This window comes from Aspergillus pseudotamarii (genome assembly GCF_009193445.1).
Source record: "Aspergillus pseudotamarii strain CBS 117625 unplaced genomic scaffold BDV38scaffold_34, whole genome shotgun sequence".
NCBI lineage: Eukaryota > Fungi > Ascomycota > Eurotiomycetes > Eurotiales > Aspergillaceae > Aspergillus > Aspergillus pseudotamarii.
The window spans coordinates 192,139-205,832 of NW_022475048.1; the positions used below are offsets into that span (position 1 = coordinate 192,139).

General features: G+C 48.8%; 6 protein-coding genes across 6 annotated transcripts; 2 read left to right on the plus strand and 4 right to left on the minus strand.

The window, feature by feature from the left end:
* Positions 1 to 38: 38 nt before the first annotated feature.
* BDV38DRAFT_272056 (MFS transporter) lies at positions 39 to 1,698 on the minus strand (the record flags this gene model as incomplete). Its single annotated transcript, XM_032057421.1, has 6 exons — positions 39 to 264; positions 295 to 460; positions 499 to 870; positions 931 to 1,022; positions 1,074 to 1,480; positions 1,663 to 1,698. 6 exons carry the CDS (start codon positions 1,696 to 1,698, stop codon positions 39 to 41), a joined length of 1,299 nt encoding a protein of 432 aa, XP_031912529.1.
* A 1,038-nt stretch (positions 1,699 to 2,736) lies between these two features.
* Positions 2,737 to 3,755, minus strand: BDV38DRAFT_293890 (sulfotransferase family protein; the record flags this gene model as incomplete). Its single annotated transcript, XM_032062368.1, has 2 exons — positions 2,737 to 3,549; positions 3,629 to 3,755. 2 exons carry the CDS (start codon positions 3,753 to 3,755, stop codon positions 2,834 to 2,836), a joined length of 843 nt encoding a protein of 280 aa, XP_031912530.1. The 3' UTR covers positions 2,737 to 2,833.
* A 920-nt stretch (positions 3,756 to 4,675) lies between these two features.
* Positions 4,676 to 5,389, plus strand: BDV38DRAFT_272058 (class I SAM-dependent methyltransferase; the record flags this gene model as incomplete). Its single annotated transcript, XM_032057422.1, has 1 exon — positions 4,676 to 5,389. The coding sequence occupies one exon, from the start codon at positions 4,676 to 4,678 to the stop codon at positions 5,387 to 5,389; it is 714 nt and encodes a 237-aa protein (XP_031912531.1).
* A 491-nt stretch (positions 5,390 to 5,880) lies between these two features.
* BDV38DRAFT_249580 (dimethyladenosine transferase) lies at positions 5,881 to 7,327 on the minus strand. Its single transcript, XM_032054854.1, has 2 exons — positions 6,869 to 7,327; positions 5,881 to 6,785 (listed from the first exon to the last, which is right to left on the minus strand). The coding sequence occupies exons 1-2, from the start codon at positions 7,286 to 7,288 to the stop codon at positions 6,027 to 6,029; spliced, it is 1,179 nt and encodes a 392-aa protein (XP_031912532.1). The 5' UTR covers positions 7,289 to 7,327; the 3' UTR covers positions 5,881 to 6,026.
* A 1,437-nt stretch (positions 7,328 to 8,764) lies between these two features.
* On the minus strand, positions 8,765 to 10,987 carry BDV38DRAFT_249582 (uncharacterized protein). The gene is made up of 2 exons (XM_032054855.1): positions 9,615 to 10,987; positions 8,765 to 9,554 (listed from the first exon to the last, which is right to left on the minus strand). Exons 1-2 carry the CDS (start codon positions 10,683 to 10,685, stop codon positions 8,856 to 8,858), a joined length of 1,770 nt encoding a protein of 589 aa, XP_031912533.1. The 5' UTR covers positions 10,686 to 10,987; the 3' UTR covers positions 8,765 to 8,855.
* Positions 10,988 to 11,174: 187 nt separating this feature from the next.
* On the plus strand, positions 11,175 to 13,628 carry BDV38DRAFT_249583 (uncharacterized protein). The gene has a single exon (XM_032054856.1). The coding sequence runs from the start codon at positions 11,609 to 11,611 to the stop codon at positions 13,145 to 13,147; it is 1,539 nt and encodes a 512-aa protein (XP_031912534.1). The 5' UTR covers positions 11,175 to 11,608; the 3' UTR covers positions 13,148 to 13,628.
* Positions 13,629 to 13,694: the final 66 nt, after the last annotated feature.

The following is a 13,694-nucleotide window of genomic DNA, read 5'->3' on the forward strand; positions in this document are numbered from 1 at the left end:
CTGAGTTAAACCTTCACAGCCTTGGATAACAGAACGATTTATTGAACTGCGAACTTTGACATCCCGCGTATCTTCTTTTCATATATCCAAAACAAGAATGGTGATGGGATCCCAATAGCAACACTGGCAAATCCCAACACGCTGTTGCCCCATCCATAGTGCAATGAATCATACATATATGGTGCGAATAGAGGGATCCCAAATGCGGCAATATTTCTCAGCAGCACAGCTGCTGCAAGACCGCTCGCCGCATATTCTGCGTAGCTATTAATGACGTACGCCTGCATAGACTACATACAAGTGATCGATCTCAAGGAGAATATGAAACTTCCCACATTCGGCATAATCCAATGTGTATGTGCCTGCACGCTCCACCCGTACCAAAACATACCAATAGGAATCAAGGCAGAGCTGACGAACATAGGGGGCACCCGGACCTCAGGCTCCCCTTTGAGCTTCTCTGCAGGACATTAGTATTTCTGCGCGCCTGGAGGCGACGGTATATGGCGTCGCTGCTGCCGGCGTTGATTTGGGAGCCGAGTATATAGCCAAGACCAAGAGAGATGTAATTTAGGCCGCCAATGCCAGGGCTCTCGTCGTATTCTTCTGTCCAGACTTTGGGATACGTAGAGAGGAGGATGTATAATACACCAAACACAGCAGCCATGTAAATGGCGACCACCGTAATGATAGGTTCCGTAACAAAGAAATGTAAGGGGCGAACAGATGCCAATCGTAACCGCGTCGCTAGAGACTCGCTAGTATTACTGCCTGAGGTTCCTTCAGGGGGCTCATGGTCTTGTCTCTGTTTGAGCAAGACTGGTATATATGTCTCGCGTATAAAGACAAAGCCGACGACTCCGGCAGCACCTGCGGCAATGCTCGTGGAATAAAACATCCATCGTCATGTGGTGCGCTCAGTAATCCAACCACCGACAAGGGGCCCGATGACGGGACTCAAGAGCGGCGCAAGGCTGTGTATACCGACTGCCTGTCCGCGTTCTCCTGGAGCCCAGAGATCGCTTTCCCCTATTAGTCGGTGACCCTAAAGATGGCTTGCAATTGAAAAGTACCTGATCACACCAGCGTCTACGGCCAATGGTACACTTCCACCGATTCCTGCCAGGAATCTAAAAGTAATCAATTCTGCCTTGTTTCTTGCCAATCCACAGCCTAGAGTCCAGGCCAAAAAGAACACGTTCGATGCTAGCAGAACCGGCGATCGTCCAATGGTTTCAGATAAGGGACCGAGAAGCAATGGCCCGATGGCGTATGCAAGCATGAAAATTGTGAATGTGAGCTGAGAGACCACGGCATTTATGATACCAAGATCCGCTGACATGTTCGCGAGGGCTGGTGCAACCATGGTTGATGAGACTGGTGGGATGAGTGTGAAGCACGAAGCAATTATCGTGATAACCCACTTCTGGCGCATGAGCCAGGTCAGAGGTTTTGTTGGGTCTAACTCTCCCGATGTATCCTGTTTATAATTTCTCCTCTTAGTGTCTCTCTTTAACAGAAGAACCGATCCAAAATCCAAGCACTACTTGCAGTTGGGGAATGATTCTGGGCATTTGCTTGATTTTCTGTATTTTCAATACTATTTTGCCATCCTGCGGAAACAGGATTTTCATCCTCGCCACGATTTCGTTGTATTGTCACCTGTTGATGTCCTCCATGTTGCTGTGCAGGTGCCATAGGGAAGAAGAGTAGGTAGCAGTGTATCCAAAGCGAGACAGGAGCAATAGGTGTCTGTGAGGAAGCCTCGAGTCTTCCGTTTTACACTTCTGCAAGGAGTATGATAGCTTTCATGCTAGATTCTATAATCGTATTTGCGCGACCAAGGAAGCTGTTGGAGATGAAGGAGGAACAAAAGAGATATTGGGGCAGGAAATCGGGAGAGTTGGAGTAGGAGCGGGGAGGCATTGGGGTAATATAAGACAACAATTATAGGAATTGAACGCAGACTAGGATTTCCGTCCTATCCATGCCATGTGTGCTAATTCTTGCTCATGCCTAACTGGTGTCCGCATCCTAGACGAATTTTGAATTTGGCATTCTCACCAGAAATACCGCCGGTCTTAATCTAATGCTGGTTGAAATCAAAACACTCATCACTACTACTTAGTTACGGGACTCGATACAGCGTAAACAACTCCTTTCCATTGATGTTATGTCAGGTGTATGAGCCTCATCTCTAATCTAGACACTATTTGATACAGGACCACCGCAGAATCAAACAACAGCCGTGGGCGCTTTGGGCCTGGCGCCATACAACTGACCAACTCGTTTGTAATGTAGATCTAACGCAGTGAGGTCAGGGAAACGCTGGGGCGTCTCGGTAGTGATAAACTGAGGCAGGGGGCCGATGTTGGCGTGGCGGTCGGCTTTGGCAAACAGCGCGATGGTGTACCGCTCGGGCAGGAAGCCATCTTGCTTGGTTTTGAAGGACACAGGGGCCGTCACCTAGTGGACAGAGGCGGGTAGTGTTGGATACGCAGCTCGTCGACACGCGACTCCATGCACGCGGTGAAGGTACCTTCGAGCACTTTCAGACCGATCTCAATGGCAGTCAAGACGTCACGGGCTAGCTGTTGGCATTCATTCGACTAGTTGATAGAATATTGAAGCATTCTATGCATTATCAACTCCTAACTAATTCATATCGCTTGCACTTAGATGTCAATTTTTAAAGTGCGTTTTAATCTGCTCGCTGAGCCTGGGCTAGATGGATGCTTTCCTATTTTCCAGAGTATATGAAGAGTAACAAACATATACCAAAGGACACTGGTTTTCTGGGACTGAGCTTCTTCACGAAGGATATACAACGCCGTTACATTGCACAGTATATCAGCCCAGCAAAAATCAGCGGACCCAGGAAGTAAAGAAAAGCCTTCCACGCCAAACGTTTCATTCCCTGAGAGAGCACGAGCAGGACTTTCTCATCGAGCCATTTCTTCTCATTAAGACGGGGGAAGGGCTGGTCCGGCACTGGTTTCCCTAGAAACTCACACAGCGGCTCCCATCCATCCGACAGTTTGTACTCTAGCAGCCTGTCGTTGGGGGTTATGCTCCGGACGAGCTCGTAGTGTTGTCTGTACTTGGCTTTACTCTTGCGGCAGGCATCCTGGGGATTAGATATTCCCAACCAACCCTGCAAAGTTGTTTTGTGGATTCTCCCAATTGGATGAGTGAAGAAGCGATCGATGTGATAGATGACCGTGACGAACGGGTCATAAGTATTTTTAATCACGCTGTTCATCCAGCTTTCATACCACGAGCCGATATCTCTTTCGACCAGCACGACCTTGGCCTCCGGATACGCTTCGATTAGGTCGTCAGCAAACGCAATCGCCGGGGTGTCGGACGAGACGGCCCCGAAGTCATGCAGCAGCTGGTCAAACTCCTGGCGCCCGAATTTGGGTCCTGCCCCGAAGAACTTTCTATCCACCGCCTCCTGCCACATCTCGAGGTCACCAAATCGCGTCGACATGAACTGGGTGGAGTGCCAGCATGGTAGACCCAGTATCTCAAGTGCATTGCACATGGCTTGTTTCGGTCAGCAACACGCTTCCCCTGAAGACACCAGGCCTCCATGGGAATGCCAAGAATGCGGGCTTCGACTTACACGCCGTTCCCGTCCGGTTAAACCCCAGACACAGGCATTCTAGAGGTACCGTTCGCTTCATCCCTCTTGGGGACTTGCTATTCACAGGTCTAAACAGCTCTGGGTGTCTTTCCTGTGGTGTTGCCATTTTGGAAGGCCAATCACGTATTCTGTTCAATTTGGATTGTTTACTGCTATTGAATGCCAAAGGTAAATGGAAGAATTTATCTTGTTCGTACATAGCTTCCCGCAAACACGTCGAGTTTTATATAGCAAACGAAAGCCCTGACTCCTGATGACTAACATGTCAGGGATATAAATAAGGAGCGTCTTTCAAGGTGCTCAACAATTCATCTTTTCCACGTCCTGTGCTAGGATTCAATTAGCGCTTATTTATGAATTATTAGTGCTTACTTTTGGGTAAGGTTAGTGGGGGCTAGTGCCAATACTACTTCTACCAGGTCGTTGTTCAGCTCTCTATTCATCTCCAGTAAGGATGCTACTGAAGCCCGCCTTGAAGAAAGAATACTTTTAGTAGACCCGGCTCAACACCACCCTCTGGTGCAGATGGCTTGGGGAAGCTCAGCCACCAGGTCGGCCGCTTCACTAACAAAAGTCGCACCCATGAATTAGGTTCCATTGGTTAGGCAATTTGATCTTCCGGCTCCACGAACGGACGATGGCTGTCACTTGCACTCCACGGAAACTCCAACCAAAGACTATACGATAAAAAAAAAAAAAAACCAAAGATATACAACTCATCGCACGGCTTTAGATAAGAACGGCACTGTATTATGCATTGATGAGTTACTAGGTTGCTGGCAAAGTCATATTTAAACTCTATCGCATCGCACAAGGCTGTCATGGCGAAAGCTAAATTCATCTATCTTCCAGGTTTTCCTATAAGGAACCATCTTGTGAGCGCACACAATTACGTCAGGGTTACAGAGCTGTCTCTTCCCCAGGTTGACTGGATATAATTGATTATAGTGCTTGACAGCACTTTGTCAATTTCCAAAGCAGTCCGCTTATAGGCAGAAGTCAGGTCCTGTCCCTCAGTTCTGAGATATGGATCCTCTCCAATTCAACAAGATCGGACAGCGCTACAACGATGTGACCAATCTTCCTGGTTTATGGCTAGTAGAAGACATCCTTAAAAGCCAAATTGGTGTGGTTCACGGCCTCGAGGTGCTTGACTTAGCCTGCGGAACCGGGTACTGGTCCAGAAAAAGTATTGACTTGGGAGCGAAGAAGGTTGTTGGCGTGGATATCTCTAAGGCCATGGTGGACAACGCACGACTTCAGACCCGGGCACAGGATCCCTCTGAATTCCATGTTGTAGATTGCATTGCGCCATTCAACATGGGAACATTTGATCTCGTCCTAGGCGTCTGGCTTTTGAACTATGCCAAGAACAAGACGGAGTTGTTGGCGATGTGGCAGAACATCTTTCACAGCCTGAAATCCGGTGGGCGGTTTGTCGGAGTCATTCCAAATTACGAAATACTACAGACAACTGCCTGTGGGCAGGAATACCACTTTGGAGGAGTGACTTACAAAGTGCTCGAGCGGGTCACAGAAGGAACCCGCACTCAAGTTATTCTTGACACTACGGATCCGATATCCTTCTTCTGCTATATGCTTGAACCGTGGTTGCACGACGAATGTGCTATTCAGGCTGGATTCGACAACTTGAGATGGGAGCCACTTCCTAGTGAACTTGACGTGGACCTCGGTCCTCCTTTTTTCCAGATTATCACTGCTTCGTGCCCCAAGTCATAGAAACCGGTCCGCGCATGGCTATCATTTTTGGGAATTTGCCTCTATGATAAGTTCCAGGGAGAGAGCTAGTTGCAGCTGTAGGGCTGCATTGTCCCCCACGACTGCGTGATACAGCCCACCACGCAGGGTATATTCTTGTCAATCAAAGCTTCTGATCCTGGCTGGTCTATTTCATGTCTGACTGTATCTAATAAGCCAGGCCACTACACAAGAAATGGCACGAGCTTAGCTTGATGTCTGTCGCTATTCAGAAATTCCTTTGAGGACTGTCACGTGTGTGTTCAGCCCTATTGATCGATTGCTGCTTATGATACGTTCAGGTTTGGGGATCTTTCTTCAATTATCTAGTGACAAGAATGTAACCTCTGTTCCTCGCATTACGTGTAGGATCCATCGCCCGATTTCGTATACAAAGAGCTTTGGCTATGATAAACTCTCCTCGCTCGCTCTAGACCGTGCCCAAGTCTATAACTTCAAGACTGAAAGTTGACTGCTTCATCAAAAACTTTTAGGATATCATTAACTCTAAAAAATGTGCTCGCTAACTGGCTGCTATCCCGTAACAGCGTGCCCATCCCACATACATACCAATCTCATTGCTCGTCGAAAATCAAATTATCACAGAAACGTCACCGGACTATGAGAAGTGAATGCCCTCCTTATTGCAGGCGTGAAGAAGACGAAGGAAATCATTCTCGTCGCACTTCTGCGCACGAGCATTGGCCAGTTCAGTCCGGTCCAGGATGCGCTGAATCTTGGCCTGTATTAACTTGGTCACCATAATCCGAGAAACCTTGTTGTTGCCGATAGTCAGAAGAGTTCCTTTGGGAATTTCCGGGACATTCTTCTTTTCGAACGCCATATCACCCATTAGAATATCATCCTCGTCCATCTCAGGGACATCGTCGGCTTCCGCGTCGTTGGTATCCATTTCCACGTCCTCCATGGGCTCTGGCTCCCCATTACCCAGCATGAATTCTATATCTGCCTGCGTAACCTTCTCCGGGTACATCGTGGCAAAAGTGATCCAGTTTCTTTCAATCATGGCGCGCGTCTTGTTTCCCATGAAGCCCGCACGCAGCGTCTTGTTCTTACGCACGAAGCATATACGGAGCATACCATCCCATTCGTCCCAGCTGATCGCCGGACGATCGGACTTGGGCTCGACTCGGACCACACTGGACTCGACCTGTGGTGGAGGACGGAAATTATTCTTGCCGACCTTCATGATATGCTGGACGCGCGAGAAGAACTGCACGTTCACCGAGAGTCGAGAATATAAGGCATCTCCGGGCCGGGCAATAAGACGGAGGGCGAATTCGCGCTGAACCATCAGAACGCACATTTTGGGAGGATTAGGCATGGAGAGGAGTTTGAAGATAAGCGGGGAAGAAATCTATCGTGTAATTAAATCGTCAGTTGTCTGCCCCGCATTCATATCGATCAACAATCCACCCAGGAAAAACACAGCACACATACCTGATAAGGGGTATTACTGATGCAAATCTGGAACGGAGGCAACTGGCTCAAATCCGTCTTGACAAAGTCACCGAGGACAATCTGGAGTTTCTTCTCCGCCGGTGTCCCTTGTACATTCTTGGTGAGTTCAGCAGCCATTCGAGGGTCGACTTCGACTGCCACCACTTTCTTAGCCTTCGCGAGAATACGGTTCGTTAAAACACCAGGACCGGGACCGACTTCCAGAACCGTCTGGCCCTGCTGGATATTAGCCTTGTCGACAATGGCATCGGCGATCGCTCCATTCTTGAGAATATGTTGACCGAGGTCGGTGTTGAACTTGAAAATCGCAGATGCTGCTTTACCCAGTGGCCCCTGGTCGGGCTTCTGGTACGGGCCTTTGGCACCGCTGCTGTGCTTGGTTCGAGCAACTTTTCCCATTTCGCAATTCCTGGTGATTATTTTGTCTCCGCGGGAATTTTGTTGATCTCCAAAAAATTCATGCGTTATCAGCGGGATGTGGCACGTGATGGAACTGATAAATCACATGATGCCCTGAGAGTCAAGCTGAGTCATCCAGGGACCAAAAAGTCACATGTGAATGTATAAAGCTGTTGTGTATGCATTGCTTACTTTGCTTGCGATACATAATTATGTATGCTGACACTGTTGAGCCCTAGGGAATTTCCTAACTCGCTCATGAAATTTGATGTACATGGAATTCGCAAACATGTGAGCTCATATTGAGAAGTAGCAAGATCTACACTACCCTCCTTATGAGTCAACACCGATCTCTGACTCAATGCGATACTTCCACGCAACTATTTCATTTCCCAATGCGTCTTACGTGTACCTGCATACCGATCCATAAACTCCGCCAAACGCATCTCATACTCGGGCAATTTGATATTCAATGGGTGGAGAGCATAAGCTACCGAGAGACCTGCTCCTCGCTTGATACATACCCGTCTCTCTCAGGGTTCAAACGCTAGGGGTGTTGATCGTCCCGCCACACTATTTCGCGACAATATCCAAAGATTCCACGGATGGCGATAGTCCCCAATAATAAACCCCAGTGGGGCCTATCCCTAGCTGAGAGCTCACATACTCATAGAGAATGGTAAGCAACAACCAGAGAGGTCCATGTCGAACCTAATGATAAATCCCCATCTTCTACAATTGAACAGTATCTAAAAGTACACTATAGGATAGACCATGCAGCTGACGGTAGGATTTAAGTTAGGTAGCAAGCCACGATCACCGTTATCATCGAATTAGACGGATGGGTGGGGCGACTCGTGGCTATCTTCAGCTGTGGATCGATCGACAGACGTAATATTGCAGAGACATGTCTCAACTAAGTAAATTTGGATCCTTGGCGTTCCATCTTTCTCGAGCATGACATCCATGCAAGGTTGTTCATCGTATGTGTTTCATATACAAATAGTTTATCGATCTACATGCATGGCCAGCCTCGCCCTCCTTGCTCAAAGGCACAGATTATAAGTATAGACTATAGAGTGTAGAGTCAATGCAGATCGCTCATTGTGGCTTGGCGTGACCGTGGCTTCGACTAAGCTTCTCGAGAGAAATCATGGCTAAACTATATTTTATTCTCATTCTATGGGTGAGAGAATATATGATGGCATTTGAGCGGAGCTTGCTGGAACAGAAGGAGTTGTCTCCGAGGTAGCCCGGTGTCTCATGTGTATTGGATGGTCAAGTGGAAGGATTGCAATTTTTAGAAGGACCATAGTAAGGACAAGTGCAGTAAAATGTGCTCCTGACAATAGTTTCAATCACCCCGGTACTAGCTAATACTCGCGTCCTCGTAACTTGTAGATGTGCCGCAACTAGGTTGCGTATGACTGTCTATACTACAGACTCATCGCCTCTTCGGCAAAGCAATATCGAGCATTAAGCATGAATAATATATGTGCATATTCTAACTGGTCATTTGATCTAAATTATAATACTATTGAATTAAATATATCCGAAGAAGAGAAAATCATCCACGAACCAACAACCCATAGAACGACACAGCGGACGGAACGAAAACGCCCAAGAAGATGGCCTTCGCCGTACCAGCTGCATCCCAGCCCGCATAACCAGATAGTATCCGTGCAGCGGTACCCCCAACGATACCCATCCACACCACGAAGAAACCCAGGTCATAAGCACGTTTCCAGAATTGCTCGCGCTTCGACAACTCGGCATTCGACCGCATTGAGGTACCCCATCCGCCGTCGAACACGGTCAGCATGCTCCAGAGATGAATGCTGGGGAGGGGAATGTTGTAGAAGACTAGCGCCGGGGCGATCCAGACCCAGGCGTTGCGCGGCCCGCGGTCTGGGTTACGCAGCCAGTTGTAGCCGATTGTGTAGGCTATACGGAGGAAAGCGTCATTGGAGGAGAAGTAGGCGAAGCGTTGGCCGGTGACGAGGTAGTAGAGCACACAGAGGAAGACGAGGAGCGGGCCGACCTCTTTCTTCATAGCGGCCCAGAAGAAGACAGGGTGATTGAGGAGATAGACTTTTGGTTGCTGGAAGCTTTCGATATGCGTTGCTCGACCCCAACGGACTTGTTGGAGGAGCCATCGGCTGAATGTTGTTGGAGTATCAGTTGCGGTTAATGTGTCGGACGCGTATGTGACCGTCCAGCCGCGCAAGAGAAGGTTTGTTGTTAGATGACGGTCTTCATTGATAATCTATGAGTTTTGTTAGCTGGCATTTCAAATGCAACGGCAGTGCCTGAGGATTAGACTAACCATTCGACGACCGAAGACTGTCTGTGTGTACCAGGGATATAGAATTGAGGGCAAAGCGGACACCCGGAACGCGGTACTTGGACCACTCTGGCAGTCGCTCGTCCCCGAGGACGCAGAGGTCGATCTCGTCATGTACAGCTCGCACCAGTAGACTGCGCTTCCTAGTTTCGTTGTCATCGAATCATCTTCATTGTGCACCACCAATCCGGAACTGCCTCCGCCAGCTGTTGGATCTCCGGCGATCGTCTCAACGGTGCGGCGCACGGAATCTGTAAAGACGATGGTATCGGAATCGGAAGACCACATGTATTCAATGCCGAGAATGTCCGAAATTACGATAGAGAAGATAAACGAGGTGAACATAATTGCTTTCTTGTGCATATGCGGCTGGTACAAGCAGAGCTTGGTAACACCTCCTAGTTCGCCCAGTCCCAGGTCATGTTCGATTAAAATCTCCCGGGCCAACTGGCAACAGTGGGCAATGGTCATCTCCTGACAGCGCTCAGGGGTTTCGTAGCAAGATTCTGAGATTTTCTTGTACGTGCGCATGGCGATCTCGCCAAACGGTTCATCAAGATGCACGATGGCTGAGTCTTCGGGATACGCTTCCTGAAAGACGCGAACCATATCCATATCGGGCTTCTCGTCACCGTCCACTCCAACCAGGATGAAACGGCAACCGTCAGCACGTTTGTAGCTATCCAAAGCACGACGGAAGAGCTCCGGGTCTTCGCGATAGCCTACCACCACCGCCAAGCATTCGGGGCCGATATGGGGGCTAGGAGACATGGGTGCCTTTTCGGGGTCTTCTTTAGCCTTTGTCGGCGCATCGAGGCCATATAGCCGGCGTCGCCGCCCCTCGTTGGCATACCGATTGAATTCAGCCACGAAGATGCTAATCAAGATGTCCAGCGTCAAGGGATGACGACTGTAACCGGTGATGAAGTAGTACACGGGGAGAATCAACACACAACCCAGAAAGTTAAGGAATTGACGCCAAGCGGGAACATCAGGGCCTCGCTGTTGGAAGACTGGCAGCCTTGCGGCGAGTTTCTCTGTTGTCCACTCCATCACTGCGACGCGATGGTGCTCAAGGAACTCTTCGTGGTGACAAGCAGGATTTTTCAATGCCAGAGACACTGAATGCAAGTGGCCAGGACCTTCTATTCATAACTAATAATAGCCCAGATCAAACCTTCGCTTGTCTTAAATTACGGCCTCATTTTCAGCCCCAATTCAGGGTCAGGAGGGACAGAAAGGAAACCAAGAAAAAAAAAATACGACGCTAATGGATAATAATTGCCGGTGAAAGGCCGAGAAAAGTTTAGATCCATTCTCCTGAAGAGGAATCACATCGTATAACCCAGTGTGACACACCAGATTGGGTAGATGAATTTTCCAAATACAATCAAAAAAGAGGCTCTGCCGGGGCCTGTCGGAGTCTCCTTGCCCTAAGAAGGCAAGGGTCTCGACTGAGGATGTTGGTTGACACTATACTTCCAACCAATGGCCATGGTTTTCATTCATTAAGCGAACCCACCTCAAGAAAGCTGTTACATTGTGTCTCAATGGTCTACCTGATGGCGTTGAACTACTGCACAGTTGACTCACTTTAAGTCTCGTTATTGGGTGGTAAAAAAGTTGTCAAGTGGAAAAGAAGCGTTGGATCCGAGCGGAAAAGTTAATCATCCGCTAACTTCTGTAAAATCGGGAAATTGCTCATCTCCTGAGTGCTCCACTGCCACTCGGCTCCACTGTTCCTATTAGAAATGACCCAAAAAACAAAAACGAGATGCAAAAAAAAGGGGGGGTCTATGCGCGAGACTCTGGTTGAGACTTTCAGCCTCACTCGATTGGAACATGGACATTCAGGGCCGTTCTAATAATATGATTGTTGCTCAGCATGAGTCTCGTGGAACTTTCTCCTTGAAAAGTCCGCGCGACGCTTTCTTCACCCAAGGCCATGCTGGCTGAATAGGTCTGGCATACACACGATGGCACGAGTTTTATTTCATAGAGAGAACCGCATAGTCCCTTTGGGGATTATGATCTTTGTCCTGTTCCTTTTCTTCTATCATCTAGACTTGGAACATGACGACCCAGTGATTAGGGGTCTTCCTGATCTTCCCCAAGATCTATCCTCCCGGCAATCGCCGTTCAGAGAGGAGTCAAAGCAACAGCCACTGCCCTCTGCCCAGCCTTCTCCCTCCGCTGTCCCTGTTGCCCCTCTTGTTTCTTCTTCCGACGAACAGAAGCCGAGCACCCATCAACAGGAGAAGCCGAAACCAAAGCAACAACAAAAGCCACAATCGAAGCAATATGGACAGTTGAGTCCAGATGATGTCGTGCTACTCTTCAAAACCGGCGCCTCGGTGCTATGGAGACGACTACCGATTCACCTTTCCACCAGTTTTGAGCCCAGTCGGATCCCCACCGACAATGTGATCATTTATTCCGACTACCCCGAGACCATCGGCTCATGGCAGGTCATCGATGTCCTAGAAAACTCAACCGAGACGGTCCTGAAAACGGACAACTACGAACCCTACCGTCAGCAACCCGACTATGAGGCACGACAGGTCTATGCAGAAATGGCGAATGTAGAAGGTGACGGGAATGGCCCGGCGGGTGGCTGGAAACTCGACAAATACAAATTCCTCCCCCTCATCCAACACGCGGGCCGCGCAAAGCCAAACGCGAAGTGGTACATCTACATCGAAGACGACGGATACATTTTCCTGCCTAACCTACTTCTCCATCTAGAGAAGTTCTCATGGCAGGAGCCGTGGTACTTCGGCGGTCTTGCCTGGAAACACGGTGATTATTTCGCGCACGGTGGTGCGGGCTTCGTGCTCTCGCGGGGTGCGTGGGAGCAGAGCTTCGGCTTGGAAGAGGACATGGTCGCGAAATACGCCGATTTTACGGAGGCCCATGGCTGCGGTGACCATGTTCTTGGCCATGTCATGCAGGATTATGGTATTAATTTCGGCCAGACCCATGGCAAGTCGGAGTATTCTTGGGGTTTCAACCCGGAACCGCACTGGGGCGGTTGGTTCCGGCGCGCCAGCTGGTGTTATCCCCTCTACAGCTGGCATCATACGCATAGTAAGGATGTCGCGCGACTCTACAATTTCGAACAGAGCTGGGATTTCGAGAAGAAGGGCCAGATGCGGTACCGCGACTTCTTCAAGGCCATGATCGAGCCGTACATGCGTCGTCGGGTGGAGTGGTGGGACAATCAGTCCTCCCGCTACGAGCTCCGGTCGGACAATATCGCCGACGCGCAGCCCCCAGAGGGAGTATCGAAGCAAGTCTGGCACAGTGCCTGGAAGTCGGTGGATGCCTGTGAAGCTGCCTGCGTGGCTTGGGAGGGTTGTGTCCAGTGGACCTTCTACGAGGACCAGTGTCGCATGGATGAGAATTTCATGCTTGGCATGGGAATTCCTGTCGGAGACCTTCGTCGCCAGACGTCTCTGCCTAGGACCAGTGGATGGTTGCCTCAGCGTGCGGAGAAATGGGTCTGTGATGCCTAGGTTTATTGCATATTTGATTGTTAGTACTTCGTATATAGTAATGAAACATACTTTCTTGGTCTGAAACAAATATCTCTTATACTACTAGTCCGAAACTGGATAGGACTCTTAATACGGGGTATTGTCTTATTGCGACGGGGCTGTTTTAACAGGATTCGTGGGCTATTTCCGCGATGAAGATATCACTCGATGACCGATTGACCCCGCCATCGGATGACACTGTTGAAATTCCTTCTCCGGTCTTTCATTTGCTATTATCTTGCATTCTAGCGTTCTTGGCGTATGATGTGTTTAATACTGATGATAGCATTAGCTCGTATTGATAGTAAGAAAAAGGTGTGGTTGTGTCTCGGATTCGCTGAAGTAGGGTTCAAGCCATCATGTGTCAATATATATATATATCTTTCTTTGTGAATATAGTTGCTGACAGCAGGTTTTGTCAGTTAATTCAGATTTATGCCACTGTTTTAGCTTTAAAGCCATTTTACACGATGTAGTATATTATATGAGTCCCCAAAAGCCAAAAGAAAGAAAAACGGCAAAAAAA

Bases quoted from the DNA above. Each gene is read 5' to 3' on its own strand.
- BDV38DRAFT_249580 (XM_032054854.1), bottom strand. From the start codon at position 7,288: ATGGGAAAAGTTGCTCGAACCAAGCACAGCAGCGGTGCCAAAGGCCCG. The intron at 6,786-6,868 runs GTATGTGTGCTG...ATTACACGATAG, and splicing joins TCAGTAATACCCCTTATCAG to ATTTCTTCCCCGCTTATCTT.
- BDV38DRAFT_249583 (XM_032054856.1), top strand. From the start codon at position 11,609: ATGGCACGAGTTTTATTTCATAGAGAGAACCGCATAGTCCCTTTGGGG.
- BDV38DRAFT_249582 (XM_032054855.1), bottom strand. From the start codon at position 10,685: ATGGAGTGGACAACAGAGAAACTCGCCGCAAGGCTGCCAGTCTTCCAA. The intron at 9,555-9,614 runs GTTAGTCTAATC...CAAAACTCATAG, and splicing joins CAGTCTTCGGTCGTCGAATG to ATTATCAATGAAGACCGTCA.